Source organism: Globicephala melas, chromosome 4 (genome assembly GCF_963455315.2).
Source record: "Globicephala melas chromosome 4, mGloMel1.2, whole genome shotgun sequence".
Lineage (NCBI taxonomy): Eukaryota > Metazoa > Chordata > Mammalia > Artiodactyla > Delphinidae > Globicephala > Globicephala melas.
The window spans coordinates 65,121,414-65,144,184 of record NC_083317.1 but is presented as its reverse complement, the minus strand read 5'-3'; the positions used below and the strand labels follow the sequence as shown (position 1 = coordinate 65,144,184).

The following is a 22,771-nucleotide window of genomic DNA, read 5'->3' as shown; positions in this document are numbered from 1 at the left end:
CAGCAGGCGCTCCCTGTCGATCTGTTGGACTACCCGTGCTCCATTTCCCTAAGTGGGACATCATGCCAGAGCTTTGACCACCAAGTTGTTTTTGTTTGACTTTTTTACTTCATTGAAGTAAAGCATTCACAGAAGCTAACAATTTTCAAAGGCAATCAAAAATTTCTATGTGGGAAAACTAGATTTCATTTCCTAATCAGAAATGGGGAGAAATGCGGGGCTGGGAGGGTCACAATCACAGGTGTCTCAATCTTCTGGTGGGTTTGCAAGCCTGAGAACGGAGCCGGCATAAGCATGATCTCTGTGGCAATCCTTGCTTTTTGAGACGTGCAGGATGTAGAGGGTGAGGACAAGCATGGGGCCTGGAGTAAACACCTGACGCCTCTGCCCTCTTCCTGGGAGCTGTCATTTAGAAAACAGATTTGTGGAGAAGACCCTGATTCCCAAGACAGGGAGGATCTCATAAAGCAAGTGAGGGGAGAGAGCTCAGGGGAAGGAGGGGCAGAGGAATGCGGGTGTGGATCCTCCCACATTCTATCCTGCAAATGGGGAGGAGAGGTAGGCCTCTCTTCCTCTCTCAGCAAAGCTGGGATGAGCTTTGCAAAGTTTTGTACACACACACCCTTCCCAAGCCTCCCCCTCTTCCCCCCACTTTCTAAAAATGTGTCTGGGGAAAAAAAGGTGTAGGTCAATTCAACAGCCCTCATGGAAAGTTCCTTTAATACTTTAGGAAGATGTTAGTCACCTTTGTTCTGAGAGGCTGGGCGGGCTCACCCCTGATGCCTGCAGGTCCCATTTGGGACTGGTGTTCATTTCACTATTTATAGCCTCTCCCTATCACACCCCAATCCTATTTGGAATCTCTCTAGATCTTTGTTTTTCTCCCAGAGGGTCTGCTCACTGCAAAGCTATTTTTTGATCTCTTTGTCTTCACCCATTAGGAGAGCAGAATCCATCAGTGGGGAACTGAGGGAAAGGAGTTGAAATTTTGCCCACCCCAATTTTTTGCCTGAAAGAGAATTTCACTCAACATTAGCCAAGCCAACCTTGCTAACAGCTAAACCTTAAAAGATCTAGGCTGACTCTGTGACTATTTGTTCTCTTCCAATCAGTATCCCTAAGACCAGCTTCCTGCCCTTGGAGGACTCTAGCGAAGGCTGGACTCCAGTCCCCTCTGGCGGGGCCCAGGCTCTACTTTCTTCTGCTTACCTGAATACCACCTCTACCCCTGCCGCCCGGGGAAGGCCCATCACCAGGGGGGACAAACAACCCGTGGCTGTCCCTTCCAACTGCGCCCAGCCGCAACTCAGTTTTTACCCTTTATTTTGTATTAATTATTTAAAAATTATTATAAAGCCACCTTTATTATTTTTAATTATTTTAAGCCGTTAGGTTAAAAAGTAATTCATGCACATGATTTTAAAAATGCAAAGCGGGCTTCCCTGGTGGCGCAGTGGTTGAGAGTCCGCCTGCCGATGCAGGGGACATGGGTTCGTGCCCCGGTCCGGAAAGATCCCACGTGCCACGGAGCGGCTGGGCCTGTGAGCCATGGCCGCTGAGCCTGCGTGTCTGGAGCCTGTGCTCCGCAGCGAGAGAGGCCCGTGTACCGCAAAAAAAAAAAAAAAAAAAAAAAAAAAAGCAAAGCATTCAAAGGAATACACAGAAGAAAGTTAGTCTGACTTCCAACTGCAGACCCTCAGCCTCCAGAGACAACCACTGTTCTCTTCCAGACAGTCATTATACCTACCTGTCTTTGTCACACCCATGGCAGCAAGCACAACTACGTGACCTGGCCCATCTGCAAATTCCCGGTCTCCCATCATTTCCTCCTTGCCTGCTCCCTATGGGCCAAGCTGGCCTCCATATATTCCCTCAAGCAAGCTCGGCATGTCCTCGACTAGGGCCTTTGCACCTGCTGTTTCTTCTCGGCACCCTCTTCCACCAGATATTTGCACAATTTGTTCCCTCACTTCATCCTTGTCTCTGTTTAAATATCACCTCATAGACAGACCTTTGATTATCCTACCAAAAACAGCAGTCCCCATCATTCTCTGCCCTGTACTCTGCATTAGCTGGCTTCGTACTGCTTATCAACAGTTCAGATTATAGAGCTATGCTTTAAATTCGTTTATCATCTATCTCCTTCATTAAAATGTAAGTTTCACGAGAGGAAGGATTTTATCTGTCTTGCTTACCATTAAACCCCCAGCACCTGGAACTGTGCCTGCCTGGTATACATAGCAGGTGTTCAACAGACATTTGTTACATGAAATGAGTAAGTGAATCAGTCCGTCTTTTGCTTTGCATTTGAAAATGCCAGAAAGTCTCATTTTGGCCACACTTCCAGGACAGTACCATCGAGAACCAAACCTCCTGAGTGAGGAGCACCAGGTTTGCTGAGACAATTCCCCTCAACTTTGGGCTCCTGGCAGGGTGACCAATCAGCAGAGTTTGCCTGAGATTGAGGAGTTTCCTGGGACACAGGACTTTTCAGAGTTAAAAGTAGGGGAGGCCCTGGCAACCCAGGACAGTTGGCTGCTGCCCCATTGGCAGCTATCTTGAGCTCACAGCCAGTCAGCCTCTGCCTGATGCCACACACCAGTGGTCCACCCCCAGTGACACTTCAGATGACATGTGTGGGTCAAGCAACCTGCCAGCAAATGCTTACTAGGTAACAGTCACAACATTCTCCAGTAGCTGGAGAGCAGGGAAAGGAAGCACAATAATGAATAAAATAAATACAGTTTCTGTCCTCAGGAAGCTTACAGTTCAATGAAGGAGACTGATACACAAAGACGTAATTTCAATATAAAATTTAATACCTCTCTAAACTGCCTTCTCTAAAAATCCCGAAGCAGCAACTTTTCTCTATCTTGGGTGTAACAATTTTAGCTAAATCAATCTGACCCAAATTGAGTTTTTCCTAAAATGAACTTTTCTTCTGATAAAAACAAAATGTAGTGTAGTAGGTTGAAGAGTTGCTTCCAAAGATATCAGATCCTAATCTCTAGAACCTGTAAATGTTACCTTATTTGGAAAAAGAGTCTTTGCAGGTGTGATTAAGTTAAGGCTTTTGCGATCAGGAGATTCTCGTGGATTATCCTGGTGGGCCCTAAATCCAGTCACAGGTACCCTTAAAAGAGGGAAGCAGAAGGAGATTTGACACAGACAGGAGAAGGCAGCGTGACCACGGAGGCAAAGATGGGAGTGAGCCACAAGCCCAGGCATGCCAGCAGCCACTAGAAGCTGGAGGAGGCAAGGAACAGGTTTCCCCCTCGAGTCTCTGTAAGGACCATGGCCCTGCTGACACCTTGACTTCAGCCCAGTGAAACTGATTTCAGACTTCTGCACTCTGGAACTGTGAGAGAAGAACTTTCTGTTGTTTAAGCCACCAAGCCTGTGGTAATTTGTTACAGCAGCCTCATGAAACTAATACATGTGCTGGAAGGAAATAAAAAGCACCTGCTATCCCACCACCCAGACATAACGACTATTAACCTACTCACATGTGAAGCATTAAAAGAAGCAATGGGTCCGGGCTCCCCAGCACCAAATATGAACACTGGCATCATTTCCTATTTAGTTGCCTATACTGCTTTTTTCCATTTAACTTTAATTATGGACAGCAAATAGTCTTCAGAAATATGACTTTTCACAGCTACACAGGATTGAAAACAGTAGATTTATTATCATTTATTTAACCCATCCCTTAGTGTTAGAGGTGTAGATACTCCCCAGTTTTGTTATTGTAATATGGCAGTGAAATATTTGTAAATCAATTATTTGTGTGCGCATCTGATTATTATCTTAGAATGGAGTCCTAGAACAGAGTTACTGTATTAAAAAATATGAGCATTTTAGGACTCTTGATAGTAATTTCAAATGACTTTCTGCAATGTCCAGCCAATTGACACTTGCAATAGAAAACTATGAAAGAGCCAGTGTCACCACAGGCTAGGCAGCATGAAATACTAACATTTAAAAAATGTTTCTTTAATATGCAAATATATTTTTCTAATACATTTATATTTTTTAAGTTGGTTTTTATTTATTTTTAATTAATTAATTAATTTACTGGCTGCGAGGCTTGTGGAATCTCAGTTCCCCGGCCAGGGATTGAATCTGGGGCCTCGGCACTGAGAGAGCAGAGTCCTAACCCTTGGACTGCCAGGGAATTCCCCATTTATACTTTTTAAATAATTATATTTCTTCTATGAATTGTCTGTTGAGGTTCTTTGCTCATTTGTTTTTCAGGGTGTTATCTGTTTATTTTTTATTGATAGGTAGGAGTTTTATATAATTAAAAATATTAATCTCCTGCCATCTTTATTGTAAATGTTTTCCATAGTCATTTGCCTTTTAATTTTGTTAATGTATTTTTTTTTTTTTTTTTTTTGCGGTACGCGGGCCTCTCACTGTTGTGGCCTCTCCCGTTGCGGAGCACAGGCTCCAGACGCGCAGGCCCAGCGGCCATGGCTCACGAGCCCAGCCACTTCGCGGCATGTGGGATCTTCCCGGACCGGGGCACGAACCCGTGTCCCCTGCATCGGCGGGCAGACTCCTAACCACTGCGCCACCAGGGAAGCCCTTGTATATGTATTTTTAAATTTATTTATTTTATTATTTTTGGCTGCGTTGGGTCTTGGTTGCTGCACGTGGGCGGCATGTGGGATCTTCCTGGACCAGGACTCGAACCCCTGTCCCCTGCATTGGCAGGCGGATTCTTAACCACCGCACCACCAGGGGAAGCCCTATTAATGTATTTTTAAATAGAGAAAACAATAATCTATATGTAGTTTAGTTTGTTAAATTTGTCTTTGGTGATTTTCTTTTTCCTTTGCTTTTATTCTTAGAAAGCCCTTCTCCACCCTGAAATTCATTAAATGGTAAGAATGTAACTTGACTTCTCCCCTTTCCCAACACTTAGCCAATTTTCCTAACATTGTTTATTGAATTTTTCCTTCACCAGTTTGGGATGTTTTCCTTATTTCATATTAAATTATTTAATACCTGAGCCTATTTAAGAGCTGTTAAATCTATTTTGAAAATAGTGTGGTAGTTCTGAGACAGAATGTTAAATCTTTACTTCCATTTACTAGCTGTACAAACCCAGGCAAAAGTCACTCGGAGCCTCAATTTACTCATCTATAAAAGAGGCAATAAAACCTGCTTCACAGAGTTATTTGAGGATTGAATGAAATAATATTTGTAATAAGCTTATCATATTGTAAGCACTCAATAAGTGGCAGATATCATAATTATTATTATTCTATTAATATTTTTCTAATTGTTATATTCCATTGAAATGTTATTCTACTTCAGCTGTGCAAGTGAGTTTAAATAAATCATTGTAAGAATGCGTGACAATGTGATAGAGCTGTTCCCATGTCCCTGTAGAAGGTTTGCTTATATTTTCATAATTCGTCACTGTGATCAAAGCAATCTACTCAATGATAAATTTTTCTACATAGTTAACATCACTAGGTCCTACGTATGTAGAACTCAGTTGTCACAACAAAACATTTTTATTTTATTCCTTACTGTCACTAAACTATGTTTAAATACAATGTTAAGTTTTCTTGAGATTTGACGACCAGCGGACAATAACATTGCTTTGGTATTTTTTGTCGCTGTGGGAGATAGAATGATTAGCAATGTCAGGGAACACAAGTGGGGAGAGATCAGCATGGGTTTTCTTCTGAGCCTCTAAACAAGATCTAAGAAGAAACTTGTATTTCTCAAGTCTCTAGACAAGAATTCCTATCTACCCCCATCTATCATAGAATGAAATTTAGTTAAATTAGACTCATTCAGTTAGTTAACGTGATGATATTGTTGTCTTATTCAAGGATGAAACTGTATAGTGATAAGAAGACTAAAACTATGCAGAAAACAAACAAGAAAGTCTTACGCACAAATTAAAAGAACAGTAAGATATATTTTTGGTTGACTGAGATTGTCAAACAGTTTAACAAATTGAAAATACTCAGTGTTGGCAAGGCTGCAGGAAAAAGAACATTCTTGTCTCTCTACAGAACCATTTGGCAACGTGTGACAAAATTTTAAATAAGCACTTTTTACTCAGTAAATCTTCTTCTGTGATATTTTTCATAAGGATATAAACAGACAAAAGTATAAAGATATATGTACAAAAATATACTATATTTTAGTATATACAACATTATATCACTATATATACAACATTATATCACTATAATGTTGTTTATAAAAAGCAAAATGTTAAGAAACAAAAAGTCCTGGGACTTCCCTGGCAGTCCAGTGGTTAAGACTTCCACTGCAGGGGACGTGGGTTTGATCCCTGGTTGGGGAACTAAAATCTCGCATGCTGCATGGTGCGGCCCAAAAGAAAAAAAAAAGAAGAAAGAAAGAAACAAAAAGTCTAAATGTCCATCAGTAGGAAACTGGTTTAAGAAATCATCGGGTGTATGAGAGAATACACTGTAAAAAGAGTGCCTCTCTGTATTTGTTACCATGGAAAGATGGTCACATTGTTGAATTAGCACCATTCCAAAACAGCAATATGTAGTATTGAGGAACAAAAGTTGGGAGAAAGAACGGGAGAGACAGAGAGAGAGAGAAAGACAGAGAGATCTGTAAGGATGTCTCCTGAAATGTTAATAGAAAATATGCCTAGGACGTGAGATTTCAGGTGATTTATACTTTCTCCTTTACATTCTTCTGGATTGCTTTAATTTTTACAATAAAAATTTAGTTTGGTTTAGAAAAACAGAACACAACAAAAACACTATGCAAAGAGTAAAAGAATGAAGGAAATAACCCTGTGTTAACCGTAGTTGTCTCTGGTCTTTAAGAAGAGAGACCAAGGTTTCCTTTCTACTTTCCCCCATTTTCCAAATTGTCTTTTATTGAGGATGATTATTTTTATTGAGTATTATATATCATGATGATGATGATAATCCGACAGACACACAAGACCCACAACGTTTTATCCTGGTTCCAGGAAAGACTCCTCTGTAGTTGGAGGGTCAAAGGCTGCCGTTATTAATGACTTAACCATGCAGAGTGGAGGCTCATTTGCCTTCTGCCTTAGATCTCAAGGTCCTCTTAGATCTTTAAGAGTCCCCCCAGCTGGTTTATGCTGGCTTTTCAAGTGGTCAACATTTATGCCCACTTTTGTTTGTTTGTATGTTTTGACCTAATATTTTTTTAATTAAAAAATTAATGGGGGGCTTCCCTGGTGGCACAGTGGTTAAGAATCTGCCTGCCAATGCAGGGGACATGGGTTCAAGCCCTGGTCCGGGAAGATCCCACATGCTGTGGAGCAACTAAGCCCGTGCACCTCAACTACTAAACCTGTGCTCTAGAGCCCGTGCTCCGCAACAAGAGAAGCCACCGCAATAAGCCCACGCACCGCAACGAAGAGTAGCCCCTGCTCACCACAACTAAGGAAAGCCCGCACGCAGCAACAAAGACCCAATGCAGCAAAAAATAAATAAATAAATTTATTTTTAAAAAGTTAATGTATTTTTAGTGGATAAGATTTTGAAAGTTAAAGTATAAAGAAGCAGGGAAAACTATCTATAATCCCATCATTGAAATAAATAGCTATTAATCTTGTGAACATCTTTCTTTTTAATCATGTCTTAATATACAACTGTGTACCTGCTTTTTCCAATTATCATAGTGAGTGTTTCCCTGTATCACTGAAAACCCCTAAATCTATTTTAATGGTCCACACCCAATTTTTAAAAACCATTCATTTATCCCTATATAATTTCAAACTGAAGAACATTTATATGCTCAAAATAAGTTCATTACAAGAGCCATAAGAAAGATTCCTTCCCAGGGTTAGAGCCTAGATCTGGTCCTTACCAATAATTGCAACTCCTTCATAACCTTAATTTCAAACATCCCCTCTGACCACCCTACTCCAACAGTCTGCTGACCTTACTGGGATGAATGACCTATTGATCTACTTTTTCATTGTTACCTGCCTTAGGCCCTCATTTCCCTTCTTATCCAGACAAATTTCTATGGTCAATTATTTCAATCACTCCCTTGCACACACTCTCATAACCCTCCTCCTCTTTTTCTAGCTGAGCCTCAACCTTGGTTAAACCCAACTCTTCACCTACTCTGCACCTCCCCACCTGCAGCCAAATGTCCAAGCCCTATTTTTAATGCTGTCTTTAAAGACATGCTCTAAGGGTGGGAGGGAGGGAGACGCAAGAGGGAAGAGATACGGGGACATATGTATATGTATAACTGATTCATTTTGTTATAAAGCAAAAACTAACACACCATTGTAAAGCAATTATACTCCAATAAAGATTTTTTTTTTTTTAAAAAGACATGCTCTAAGCATTTATTCTCCTCTCTCATTTTCCTTTGGGGACCCTATTTGGTGACCATACAGCTGCTATATAGGTGTTCTGCTCTTGCCCATCCATCCTCCACCAATCCAACTCACTGGCCTAACCTGCACTCCCTCTCGGCTGCTTTTCCCAGAATCTTTTCTCTTCCCAGCTTTCTGACCTCTCTGTTGACTTCTGTTTGTTCTCTCTCCCTTCTCTACCCCCCTACCTCTTTGTGCAACCCCCAAAAGAAACACGGAAGGAATAGCCCGAAATGAATTAGCCACGGGGGGTAGCATCTGGAGCCTCAGGTTCCTGTCCTGCTAGGGGGCAGAGTGACCTTGGGCCAGTCACTTCATTCTCTGGTTCTTAGTTTCCTCCCTATATAATGACACGCATTTGGTTACATAAATGTGGAGATGATTTAACCCAGTTCTTACACACAAACAAACATGATTCTGAAAACTGAAGAAAGGAAAAATTTAGCAAACAGTCCCACTACCTTGCTTTCCTCACTGTACCATCCTACTTCCATCACCAAGATAATGGCAACCATCTGGTGAGTATTATTATTGTAATTTTAGTGCTGAAACTTTCCTTGGCCCATCCATGCATCCCACCCAGTAACCATAACGGAAATCCAAACACTCACCGTGAATTTCTCATAGAGCTCATAAGTCAGGAGGGGGTTGGGCAGCTCCCTAAAGTAGAGCTTGCAGAGGGAGCCCACACAGTGGATGTCCTGGAGGTATACTTCCCTTGTCAGATCTGGACATTGATCTGAGCCAAACTCTTGCCTGAAACAACACAGACAGAGACATAACAATCCCAGGAACATGTGTTCTATGTCAGCAGCTACTTGGCTGCTTAGGGGGTAAAAAGACCCTAAACTGCTGATCTGACCATATTTTTGACCTTGACTCAAAAAGACCTTCTATTTCAGGCACAAGGAAGCTACAGGAAAGATTTCCACTTCAGGTCTGGATCTTCCCTGCAGAAGCTGCTGTAATTAGAAAGACATAATCCCATTTACAAAAGGATTTCTCATGGCATTATGTCTGTAGTCTCCATTATGAACAGTGGGGAAATACGAAAACAATTTTCCAAAAACCCTGTTGAGAGTTCAGTTTTTCCAAAATATTGTTTTAAATGAACTTCTCTTTCTTGGAGGAGAGACCAAAACCAGGGTGAGTCAGATTGTTATCATTCACGTCCACATATTCATGTCAGCAAACTTGTTTTATCTGGAGACTCAAACTCAAGGTTTGAGAACTTCAATCAACTCTCCCTTTGATGCTGAATGGAAACTTCTAGGCTGCTTGATAGTGACTCCCACAGGACAAATGAGCTTACAAATATCTTCTTAAACAACCTAGAGTGGGGTGCTTGGGAGCGTCGTCAGATTCCAGGCCTCATTTCTAATTAAAAAAACACTAACAAGGTTACATGAACATACTGCCTCAAATAATATATACTTAAAAGTTAAAAATCTATTTAGGGCTTCTCTGGTGGCTCGGTGGTTGGGAGTCCGCCTGCCAATACAGGGTACGCGGGTTTGAGCCCTGGTCCGGAAAGATCCCACGTGCCGCGGAGCAACTAGGCCCATGCGCCACAGCTGCTGAGCCTGCGCTCTGGAGCCCACGAGCCACACCCACTGGGGCCGCCCTAGAGCCTGAGCCTCGCAGCAAGAGAAGCCCGGGCACCGCAACGGGGAGTGGCCCCCGCTCGCCGCAGCTAGAGAAAGCCTCGTGCAGCAACGAAGACCCCAATGCAGCCAAAAATAAATAATAAATAAATAAATAAATTTATTTTAAATATATATATATATTTAAAAGATGATAAAGCTGAGCTTTAATGCAGAAGAGAAGTTAGCTTTCTTGAGAGTATTCATTTGGTCAAACATGTAGTGACAAAGTCAACCAGACTCTCAGAACCAGCATCTTGAAACAGCGTGCTGCCCATTCTCCTGTAGTCGGGTTCTGCCCCTTTAATAAAGGGAAGGGAAATCCCCGATGCTGTCAGAACCTGACAGGAACTGAGTGAGGCCTTGAAAAGCAAACCATGCAATGGCCTCAAATTCATAGGCATGTGTTTTTCTTACGAGGGCAGAACACAAACAATCTAGAGCTTATTTAGTTAGCCAGAAATTTCCCTTGTCAAGGCTAAGGTCAGTCCTTAAGTGAAAAAGAACTGGCCATTGTCCAAATGTCCTTCCACGATACCAGCTACTGTTAGTATGTTTCAGAGCTAAGAGTAAACTGTTAAAAATACTTGCTGTTGAAACTCTGAAAAATGTCACGTGAATAAATTAGTGAAATGATGTAAGCACATAGATCTGTTAAAAAACTTTGGCTGCAATAAACCAGTTATTTTTTAACAGCTATCACTTCTCTGGGAGTAAAAAGAATGTTTTATTCCTTTGGTATAGTTTCATAACAATTGAGATTTGAGGACGAGGGGCAGAAAACTAAATAGGAGGAAGAAGATAAAAAAATGAATTACCTGCACATGTAAATTTCACATATTAATCTTGTAACAAGAATGTTTTATTTGAAAAGTCTACATTTGTAACTAAAGAATATATAATAAATACATTAAAATATGTTCTTTTTGTATTAAAGAACAATATTCAAAATACATAAACCTATTCTTTTAGTCATGGAACAGTATATATATTATATATAATGTATATATTCTATATATACACTATATACACTCCCTTTATTTTACACTATATACACTCCCTTTATTTTACAGATATAATACATATAAAGAAGATTACTGTCCTCTTAATTCATTGTGATAGAAATTTCTTCCAAAAAATTCTAGGATGCATTTTAGAATTGTTTAGGATAAATCCACAGAATTGGAAATAGTTCCTCTATCAATAATTTTAAAAATACAGGCATCAATTAGAGAAATGCACAATCATGCAGACTTCCGATTTCTCGACCAGATGAAATATCAAATGTTGAGTGTGTGCCAACAGAAAAACTCACGATGACCTGCAAGTTCTGAACACCATGTAATGGGGATCTGAGCTGTGGGTAGGCAAGTGAGTAATAATAAATCATTTTTTCCCAACTTGCAATTTAAATCATTTGAGTTCAATTGAATCTACCTAAGAGGGATAAATCTGGTGCAAGACATAGGAATAGATGAAAAGCCCTCAGGAGTTTTTGTTGGAAAGAATTACATCAGATTGGTGAGCTTCCTGATTAGATTAAGAAGAGTTAGGCATCTGAAAACATCAGCACTTGATCTTCTGCCCTGACATCCTTCCCTCAATCCCTTCAGTTTTTAATACCCCCAACACCTGCAGATAGAGGTATGGACAGAGGAAGGATCATGGGAGAATCCTTTGGGGGGCTATTCTTTGGCTTACCTTAGCCGTTGTATGTTTGAGGTGACTCCTGAAAGCCGATAAATTCCATCCACGATGCCGTGAGTCTCTATAAATTCTGCACAGCTCTTCAATACATATGGAACTATGCAAAGGAAAAGAAAACATAAAGTATTAGGTATCAGTCTGACTGTCTTTTAAAGATAGCCTTTTAAAAATCGAGGTAACTTCAAAGAGAAGTAAGTATGGAATGCATATGAGCTACAAGTGGAAACAATTACTTGTAAATGGTAGACGATGTTCTTTGATATTTAAAAAAAATAGGGTTTTGTTAAAGTTTAGAAAACCCATGTGTTTTAAAAGTTAGGTCTTTTTTTTTTTTAAGAATTTGTAAAATATGCTAACACTTAGATTTTTGAAACCAGCAGTGACCTTGGAAATCCCCCAACACAATCTCCTCATGTCACTGGTTCTCCCAGTGTGGTCCCCTGACCAGTAGCACCAGCATCTCCTGGGAACCTGTTGGGAATGCAAATTCCCAGGCCCCACTCACACCCACTGAATCAGAAATTCTGGAGGTGGCGCCCAGCAATCTGTGTTTTAAAAAGCCTTCTAGGTGACTGTTATGTGATAAAATTAGAGAACTCTTGCCTAGTCTACACACGAAGAAAACAAAGGGCAGGTAAATTTATTTACCTCACTCAGGAGTACTTGTCGCTTATGAAAAGTGATTTAACACATGGAAAAATGCTTATGATGTAGGTAGGTAAAACAAGAACAAGGCACAAAATCAAATATACCCTGTGAATTCAGCTATGTTTAAAAAACTGCAAAGGGAAAAAAGACTGGAAGAATATCTGCCAAAATGTTAAAGGTGATTTAAAGGTGTTAAGTGTTTTTTTTTTTAAGGTGAGAACCTCCCCCCACCCCCGCCGGCACCACCACCAAATGGGTCAAACCAGTCATTGATAGAATGGACCTCATATAAGGGACCAACACGGCCCCTCAAATTCCTGCCACTCTAGAAGTCCAGTGCCTGGGTAGAAGGGTCTGGCTATGCTATTCTCTCCTCAGGGCTGAACCTGATCAGCCCAGCCAGCTCCGTGACCCGGAATGGCAGCCACAGGCCTTCTGGATGGCATGGAGAGAGTGGCAAGTCACTTGCCACTTTGGTCCTTGGGCAGATCCATCGGAGGTCCCTCTGTGAGAGTGTTGTAGATGGTCTGGAACTACCAAAGCCTTGGGTGCTGAAGTCCTCAGGCACAGAGGTGGTATGGGAACTCCATGAACCAGGGCTTGGGTTAGCACTGTGCTCACTCCCCCAAGACATCCTCAGTCTATTAATGCCTTGGATTAGACTAAAGCCAATCCATTAATGCTTAATGCACATGATCATACCCACACACAATACGAAGCTGGACTGGACCTTTTACATGGGTAGATACTAGGTGTTCAGGCTCAACATTCTTCCTGGATTCTCTATTACAATACTTTCTAAACAACTCCCCCATCATTTCCTTCAACCACTAACTATCATTTTAGGTGCTGAGTAAAATTCATCATACTTAAAGTATTCCACCCACCTCTCAAAGGCTGTGCATGCCCAGAGCCTTTCTTCTCCAGGACACATGCATGTTTTGCCCCTTTCATTCATGACCAACTGGTGAGAAGCTTCTTAGTTACCCAAGGTGGAAAGAGGGCAGGAAGTGAACTTGGGATTGGAAATATTGAGGTCAGAGACCACAGAGGTGGAACTATTCCCTGTGAGTGAATACAGGGCAGGAGTGGGTGTGGTGGAGAAGGGGCTGTGAGTGTGGGCAGGGGTCCAGAGCCCCTGCCTGGCTTCAGTTAGAAAAGCTATACTTCGATCTATTTTATGAAATAGGGTTCTTGGTGAGAACCCTATTTATGCCTCATGCCTCTAAATAAATTTTATAAATAAATAAATAAGTAAACAGAGTTCCCATGCTTAAAAAAGTTGTATTGTTTAAAGAAAAAAATCCCTATTGTGCACAGTAGGTCGACTCTTTCCCAACCACAACAAGGTGTTGCTCTGTAACCTGCCACGCAAGGTCATGGTCAAGAGCACAGGTTTGAATGCCAAACTGCCTTTGTAACCTTGGACAAAATACGCAATAATTCCATTTCTTAGTTTCCACATCTGTAAAATGAGGATAACAGTGATATTAACCTCATAGCTAGGATTGAAGTAATACTTGTAAATACTTAGCACAGACCCTGGCATATAAGCAGCATTCTACAATGACAGTTATTCCTATTTGATGCTTCTATACGATGTAAATTTATCATTTGTGAGATTCAGTCTTGGTGAAAACAGTTTGCTGCCTCCCATCTGATGGGCAGTTGGGGTAGAGCTGACCAACCTCTTACAAGTCAACACTCACCTCCCTATTCAGAATGGCTTTTGTGTCTCTCTCTGGTTGAGGTCACTTTTCTATGCATTGAGGTGTATCTTCATAATACAAAGGCAGCAGTCCTGGAACTGTGCTTGACCTTGATGTGTTTCACAATGTGAGTCTGTACCAAGGTATATGGCTGTTGCACGGCACAGGTGGATTGAGAGCTCGGAGCATTCCCAAGCAGGACTCAAAGACAAAAGCCTCAGCCTCAAAGGGCTTCTATAAGGAACACTCCACAGATGGGCAGTGCAGGGTCACCACTCTGTCCTATTCCATTCTCAAAGACCCACCTCCCAGTAGCATGGCTCTCAGTTGTATAACCTCAGGCTCCGTTTGTTTTAAAGGCGAGGAAAACACATTCCCGGATGGAGCCTCTGCCATAAATTTGGTACAGAGGCCCCAGAACCTCTAGTCCACAGCTCTGTTTAAACAGGAGGCAATATTAAAACAACCCAAGGGAAAAGGCCATGGTCCTGGTCCCTGAGGCGTGTTAGCTTTCTTGGATTCTCATCTTGGGCCGAGTTGGAAGACATAGGAATTCTCCATCATACTCAGTAAATGGGAAAGGATCCACTTGATCTCTGTAATCATCCAGCTCTAGAGGCAGAGCAGTGGTTCTCAGACTGTGGTCCCTAGATAAGTCCAGCAGCAGCAGTTGCTTCCCAGGTGATTCTGATGCATGCTGAAGTTGATCTAGACCAGAGCTTCTCATATTTTAATGTGGATACAAACCCCCGGGATCTTGTTAACATGCAGATTCCAATGGGAGGGTGGAGGGAGGGAGTCAAGAATTTGCATTTCTAGCAAATTACCAGGTGATTCAGATACAGCCAATCTGCAGCCCATACTTCGGGGAGCAAGGAGCAAGGCTCTAAAGGTGATACTGGTCGGTGGTGTTGCAGGGGCTGCCAAGAGTATCGTCTCAAAGTCTCAGAATTCTTTAGGCTGTTGTTCCTGGGGCCCAACCAAACTGGGGACACCCTAGGATTCTGGACAGAATAGAAGCTTGATACAAAATGGCTGAGTAGGTATAGATGGAAAGAAAGCCTCCATTGTCTGTTTAGGTTGCTATAGAAGGTTGGAGCCACAGAACTAGTTCTGTGGGATTTATCATGGACCCAAAGAACATTAAGTCTCCTCCTACAGAGGTACACACAGTTGCGGATTATGATATAACATTATGACTTCTTTGAATTATCGCACTGATGGTTCTCTAAGTCCCTTTTTTGTTTGGTTTGGTTTCGTTTTTCCTGGAGCAGCGATCTTTAACGTTAAATTTTAATCGGAGCACAAAATAAATCCTGAGGTGGTTTCTGACGGAAAAGAAGGCTTTGCCTTTGATTTGTGCTTTACAATTTACAAAACATTTTAAAGTCATTTGTTTCATCTGGTCCAACTTGCTACAACTAAAAGTTATTTTATACTCAAAAATAACGTGGGGGTACTTCTTTCCTCAATTCCAAACTTCTTCAAGGGTTTAGGGCAGAAAAGGCCAGCAATTAAATCATTTCTCTGAATCCCCCCAGAGGTAATGCCTGCTAAGCTGCCCCACTTCCCTGTATGGCCGGAATCTGATCAGATCTGGAGATGCAGATTGGAACAAACACAGTTTTATTTGATCAGTTATGTGATCATGGCAGCCTCATTCTTTCACAGTGCAAATTGCATTTGTGTTTTAGGGAAATATGGCTCTCCTCCCGCCCCATTCTGGATTTTTGTTAAGGTCCTGTACTGGTCATATTTCATTCCCTCTCTGGGTCCTGCATCCCTAACCATCAGAGTAAAGTTTAGTGGTACATATATACAATGGACTACTACTCAGCAATAACAAGGGATGATATACCATACGGGCGATAGAAGCCATTCTATAGAAGAGTACATGCTATATGATTCCATCCACATAGAACTCAAGAAAATGCAAACTAATTTATAGTGGGAGAAAGCAGGGAAGAGGCAGGAGGCAGGAGCTGCAGAGGGGCCGAGGAAACTTTTGGGCATAATGGATATATTCATCACCTTGACTGAGGTGATAGAAAGGACCAAGGATCACTGGTGGATGAAGAATTGATACTTGCAGGGGGAGAGTCAGAGAGAGACAAGCCGCTGAACAGGGAAGAAATCTTTAAGAATCTCCTGCTGTGCACGGGGGAGAGAGTGAGGGCTTCAGGCAGCTCTGCTGTGCTGTGAATAAGCCTGCTCTACTACGGCATTTTTTAAGAGATGAAGTAAAGATTTCAATCACTTTTCTATTATTTCTGGTTGTCAGCAGAGAGCTTCCCAGCTTTCCATTCCGCAGGAATCTAAGAGTCGTCGCAGTGGCTCCTGTACCTTCTCCCTCTGCCAGCTCCTGCTCTGTATATCTGTCCCCTCCTTCCTCGATCCTGCGCCTCCATCTCTCCTGAGCCTCCATATCTCCTGCACCTCCATGTCTCCTGCGCCTCCATGTCTCAAGCGCCTCCATGTCTCCTGCGTCTCCATGTCTCCTGAGCCTCCATGTCTCCTGCGCCACCATCTCTCCTGCGTCTCCATGTCTCCTGTGGCACGCTCCTCCCAGCCTCTGTGGGCCTTGGCTTGCCTGAGGGGTCGCTGTCCTCCTGGAACTCTCCCTCTTTGATTCTTCTTTCTCCTCCCTGTTTTAACCTCTTCTCTCTTCTTCCTGACCTAATGTAGAATTATAGAAAAGTCTGAAAATTCGTGGTGTTTATTTATTTATTTATTTATTTATTTATTTATTTATTTTGTGGTATGCGGGCCTCTCACTGTTGTGGCCTCTCTCGTTGCGGAGCACAGGCTCCGGACGCGCAGGCTCATCGGCCATGGCTCACGGGCCCAGCCGCTCCACGGCATGTGGGATCTTCCCAGACCGGGGCACGAACCCGCGTCCCCTGCATCGGCAGGCGGACTCCCAACCACTGCGTCACCAGGGAAGCCCTCGTGGTGTTTATTTTTTAAAGTATAATGTTCTCTGTTCTTTACAAAAAAGCAAATTAACTGCTTTCCAATTTTCCAAGGAAAATTGTTTTTTTAATATGTCAGGATTTAGCCTGTCCTCCTTGGAGTAAAGTTTCTTTTTCTGTTTCTCTAAACTTAAAAAAAATTGAGATATAAATCAAATGTCATAAAATTCACCCTTTTAGAGCACATAATTAAGTGGTTTACACTATATTGACAGTTAAGCAACAATCACATTTCAGAACCTTTTCATTATTCCAATTCTAGAACATTTCTGTATCTATAAGGTAATTCATTGCAGCAATTTTTGTAATAGCATGAGATTGTTCATCAATAGGAAGCTATTTATATAAATAATAGAATATCCATATAATGGAATACTATATAGTCATCAAAAAGAATGAGGAAACTTTCATGTACTGATATACAGCAGTCTCCAAGATATATTGTTAAGCAGAAAGAATGAGGCACAGACCGGTGTAATGGTATACAAGCATTTGTTTTTTTAAAAAGAGAGAATAACAGAACAGCTCTACAATTCCTTTGTATATGCATTAAATATCTATGGAAGGATGCATAATAAAGTGATAACTTCAGTTGCCTATGGGAAAAAAAACTGGGAAGCTGAGGCCAGGGCTATGAGTAAGAGGGAAACTCCTCATTGTATACTTTTTCATACTTTTGAGTTTTGAACTATAAGAATATATTACCTTTCCCCAAAACTTTTCATTAAAAAATCCAATTCAGCAAATACTTATTGCAAACCTGCTCTCCTCCAGCACTAAGTGCTAGGTGTTGCCTGAACCTATGTCATCTCCATCACTAAGTTGTGAGCTCTTTAGGGACAATGAGGATAGTTCTGTCTCATTCATCTAGAATAGTCTTGAAAACACAAGCACTTGAAATGTTTTGCTAAACAAGGGATTGGTCATTACTCTCCAGATGGGTTTTCAGTCCTCCATTGATATCTGGGTCCTTCAAAGAAGAAAACACTTTTTAATGTGCCAGGCACTACATGAGGTGCTTTTTTTTCTCTCTCTCTCTCTCTTTTAACAGCATTCTCCATTCTATAATCATAGCCAATCCACAAAAGACATAAAATTCTCCATTTTGAAAATGTGAAAGCTGATTCTCAGAGAGGTTAGGTAAGTTGCCCAACATCACAATTCCTAAGTGTCAGAGTTGGGATCCAAACCTAGGTTTGTCTGACTCCAAAGCTCATGCTTTTTTCATGGTACCACACTGACGAGGAAGTTTAGAAAAAGCCCCAAGCTACACCTACCTGACTCAAACCCTCCCCATCAAGAGAGCAGATCCCATGAGTTAGTGGCCAGGTATGGAAGCACCATTTAAGGAGAGCTGTTTGGTTCCTTGCCCTTGGCTATCCATATGCCTGAAACTCTACCACTGCAGACCCTAACTTACTGTGGTGATGGCTATTAGGTGTTCAACACCTAGTGGTTAACATCTATTTTTAAGTTCCTTTTGAAAAAGTTAAAGAAGCAATATATACTGATAAAAAAATGAAAAACACTTCCTGACTTCAAGCCATACTATAAAGCTATAGTAAACAAAACGTTATGGTACTAGCATAAAAACAGAAAAGAAGATCAGGGGAAAAAACCAAGATCCCAGATATAAACCCAAGAATCTATGGTCAATTGTATTTCACAAGGAAGCCAAGAATACTCAATGGAGAAAAGACAGTCTGGGAAAATTTGTGCTGGGAAAACTGGATATTCACATGTAAAAGAATGAAACTAGACCTGTATCTTATACCACTCACAAACATTAACTTGAAATGGATTAAAGACTTATATGTAAGACATGAAACCACGAAATTCCTAGAAGAAGACATGGGAAAAAAGCTCCTTGACATGTGTCTTGGCAATGATTTTTTTGGCTATAACACATAAAGCACAAGGAACAAAATCAAAAATAAACGGGCAGGACTACATCAAACTAAAAAGCTTCTGCACAGCCAAAGAAACAATCAGCAACATGAAAAGACAACCTATGGAATAGGAAAAATATTTGTAAATCATGTATCTGATAAGGGGTTAATATACAAAAGATATAAAGAAGTCAAACAACTCGATAGCAAAAAACCAAATAATCCAAATAAAAAATGGGCAAAAGACAGACACTTCTCCAAAGAAGATATACAAAAGGCCAACAGATACATTGAAAAGATGCTCAACATCACTAGTCATTAGGAAAAAGCAAATCAAACCCACAATGAGATATCACCTCAAGTTAGAATGACCATCATCAAAAAGACAAGAGAGAGGGCTTCCCTGGTGGCGCAGTGGTTGAGAATCTGCCTGCCAATGCAGGGGACACGGGTTCGAGCCCTGGTGTGGGAAGATCCCACATGCCGCGGAGAAACTGGGCCCGTGAGCCACAACTACTGAGCCTGCACGTCTGCAGCCTGTGCTCCGCAACAAGAGAAGCCGCGATAGTGAAGAGGCCGCACGCACTGCAATGAAGAGTGGCCCCCGCTTGCCACAACTAGAGAAAGCCCTCGCACAGAAACGAAGACCCAACACAGCCAAAAATAAATAAATAAATAAATTTATTTTAAAAAAGACGAGAGAAATGCTGGCAAGGATATGGAGAAAAGGGAACCCTTGTTCACCGTTAGTGAGATTATAACCTGGTACAGCCACTATGGAAAACAGTATGGATCCTCAAAAAATTAAAAAGTAAAACTGCTATATGATCCAGCAATCACACTTCTGGGAACATATCCAAAGGAAACAAAACCACTAACTTGAAAAGATATCTGCACATCGCAGTTCATAGCAGAATGATTTACAATAGTCAAGACATGGAAACATGTGTCCATCAAAAGATGAGTGGATAAAGAAGCTGTGGCAGGGACTTTACTGGTGGCGCAGTGGTTGGGAGTCCGCCTGCCAATGCAGGGGACATGGGCTCGATCCCTGCTCTGGGAAGATCCCACATGCCTTGGAGGGACTATAAGCCCGTGCACCACAACTGCTGAGCCTGCGCTCTAGAGCCCGCGAGCCACAACTACTGAGCCTGTGTGCCTGGAGCCCGTGCTCTGCAACAAAAGAAGCCACCGCAGTGAGAAGCCCGTGCACCGCAGTGAAGAGTAGCCCCTGCTCACCACAGCTAGAGAAAGCCCGCACACAGCAACAAAGACTCAGTGCAGCCAAATAAATAAATAAATCTTAAAAAAGAAAGAAGTTGTGGCATATATATACAACAGAATAATATTCAGCATAAAAATAAGGAAATCCTGCCATTTGTGACAACACGGATGGACCTTAAGGGTATTATGCTAAGTGAAGTAAGTCGGAGAAAGACAAATACTGTATGATCTCACTTATATCTGGAATCTAAAAAAACATGAAGCTCATAGAAAAAGAGATCAGATTTGTGGTTACCAGAGGAGGGGGTGGGGGAAGCGGGGAGCAGGAATTGGATGAAGGTTGTCAAAAGGTACCAACTTCCAGTTACAAGATAAATGATTACTAGAGCTGCAACGTACAGCGTGATGATGATAGTTAGCATTGCCATACATTATACACGAAAATTGTTAAGAGAGTAAATCCTAAGTGCTCTCATCACAAGGAAACATTTTTTTCTTTCTTTTCTTTCTCTTTTTATCGTATGTATATGAGATGATGGGTGCTAACTAAACTTACTGCGGTAATCATTTCACAATATATTTATGTAAGTCAAACCATTATGCTGTACACCTTAAACTTATACACTGGAGCATATCAATTATATTGCAATAACACTGGGGAAGAGAAGAATAAAAATGAAAAAGATACACAAATTTAAAGAGCAAAGAGTGACTGTCCCGTTTACACAACCCTTCACAATCTCTCAAATGATAAAACACACACACACTGAAAGGCTAATAGTATGTTTTTGCTTTTCTATATTCTTCATTTTGCTTTTCTGAATTTTCTATAATGAGGGTGAGGTACAAATAATTTTTTTAAAGAAAAAAATTGGTTTTTAAAAAAACAAGTTTCCGGCTTCCCTGGTGGTGTAGTGGTTGAGAGTCCACCTGCCGATGCAGGGGACAGGGGTTCGTGCCCCGGTCCGGAGGATCCCACATGCTGCGGAGCGGCTGGGCCCGTGAGCCATGGCCGCTGAGCCTGCGTCCGGAGCCTGTGCTCCGCAACGGGAGAGGCCACAACAGTGAAAGGCCCGCGCACCGCAAAAACAAAAAAAAACCAAGTTTCGTTAAAGAAGCCCAAGGGCTTTCTAAAGTTAGTGAGGCAATTTCCATGTTTGTTGAAGTCCTTTCCAATCACCCTGTGAGGTAATTACTCCTTGTTAAATAGAAGTATTTGCCTAACCAGCTCTGCTCCACTGCTGGGTGAGGCTCCTGATGGAAGACTATATCCTGGAGTCCCCTCCCCTCCTCACTTCCAGGGTTTCAGATGCCAAATCAAGTCAGCTCTTTCCCACAGAAGTGTCCAGGTCCCCCCTCTGCTCCACACCCTGACTCATCCCAGCTGAGCTCTCAGGTCTCTGTCATCCGTACACCCACTCCTCCCAATGACAACGATTCTCCTACCAAAGCAGATGTACTGCAGGGCTATCCGGCCCAAGGGACAAAAAGGTGAATAAGATCTTTGCCCTCAAGAAGCCAAGAGGGAACGGACAATTACTGTGTACCTACTAGGTGCCGACCCCTGAGCACTACACTTTCATGCATTATTTGTACCCAGCGCAGTCCTCACAACCACTTTCTGAGGAAGGTATCTTTTCTTTGTAAATGAGGAAACTGAAGCTCACAGATATTTAGTAACTTGGCCGGTATGAAACGATCAAGCAAAATATGTTAAGGGCCCTTGAGAGGCACAAAAACGTGACAGAAGTTCTTCTAAAAGATTACACAATGGTGGGGGAAGTCAGGCAGGGCTTTTAGGTGTTGAACAAGAACAGGAAATTGTGTACATTATAGAGAGCTGACAGTATGAGAGGGACCTTGTTAGAGAGCGCTGAGGCAAGACCCTCACCCCGGGGCCGCACGATGCTGTGAGATTGATCAGTGGATAAAGGAGGACGTACAAGGCTATGCAATAAGAACTCAGACACTGGTTCCTAGGGGGTGATTTGAGATGCTGTGATGTGATAAGATACAATGTGATGCAATTATATACTGTGATACAGGCAGAAAGCTTAAATAAGCCTCCGGCATATAATAAGCACTTTGTAAACATCACCCACTTTCTGATGCAGCTAGAGCAGGGAATGGTATAAACAAGACAGGAAAACAAGAAATAATGTGGTGAATTCCAGGAATGCTGACTAGACCAGTCTGGTGGAAGAGAAGGTAAATTCAGGTAAATTGGAGGAGTTTTGACAGGCTAGGAAGACTGCATTCTATCTTGAGCTCCACTGCCAAACAAATCTTTCTAAAACACTATGGAAAAGCTCCCCTATTCCAAAACATTCACTGGCTTCCCATTGCCCTTAGAATAATGTCCAATCCATGCAGCTGCCTCAGTAGGGGTAACCCTAGAATTCTTCCCTTCAAGGGAACAGGCTTTTGAGAAAGGTGGGTGGAGGAGGGGATAATATGAAGGAAAAGACTTGCCACAAACATATCGATCCAACAAAGGAAAATAAGGCATCCCTTTAGGGTCAGTGCAGAGGACCTCGTATGCATTGCCGAGGATGAAAGGGGAGGTGAGAAGTCTCACTCTTTTCTAGTTGCTTCTGAAAAT

At 41.9% G+C, this 22,771-nt stretch overlaps 1 protein-coding gene across 1 annotated transcript in view; it reads right to left on the bottom strand.

Annotated features, from left to right (window-relative positions):
• Positions 1–22,771, bottom strand: part of ARHGAP31 (Rho GTPase activating protein 31) — a 116,063-nt gene that overhangs the window by 41,722 nt on the left and 51,570 nt on the right. Inside the window, exons 2-3 of the mRNA XM_030857204.2 lie at positions 11,722–11,824; positions 8,989–9,133 (exon numbers count right to left, since the gene is read on the bottom strand). Of these exons, the coding sequence (XP_030713064.1) occupies positions 8,989–9,133; positions 11,722–11,824 (248 nt within the window). The remainder of the gene's footprint in view (positions 1–8,988; positions 9,134–11,721; positions 11,825–22,771) is intronic.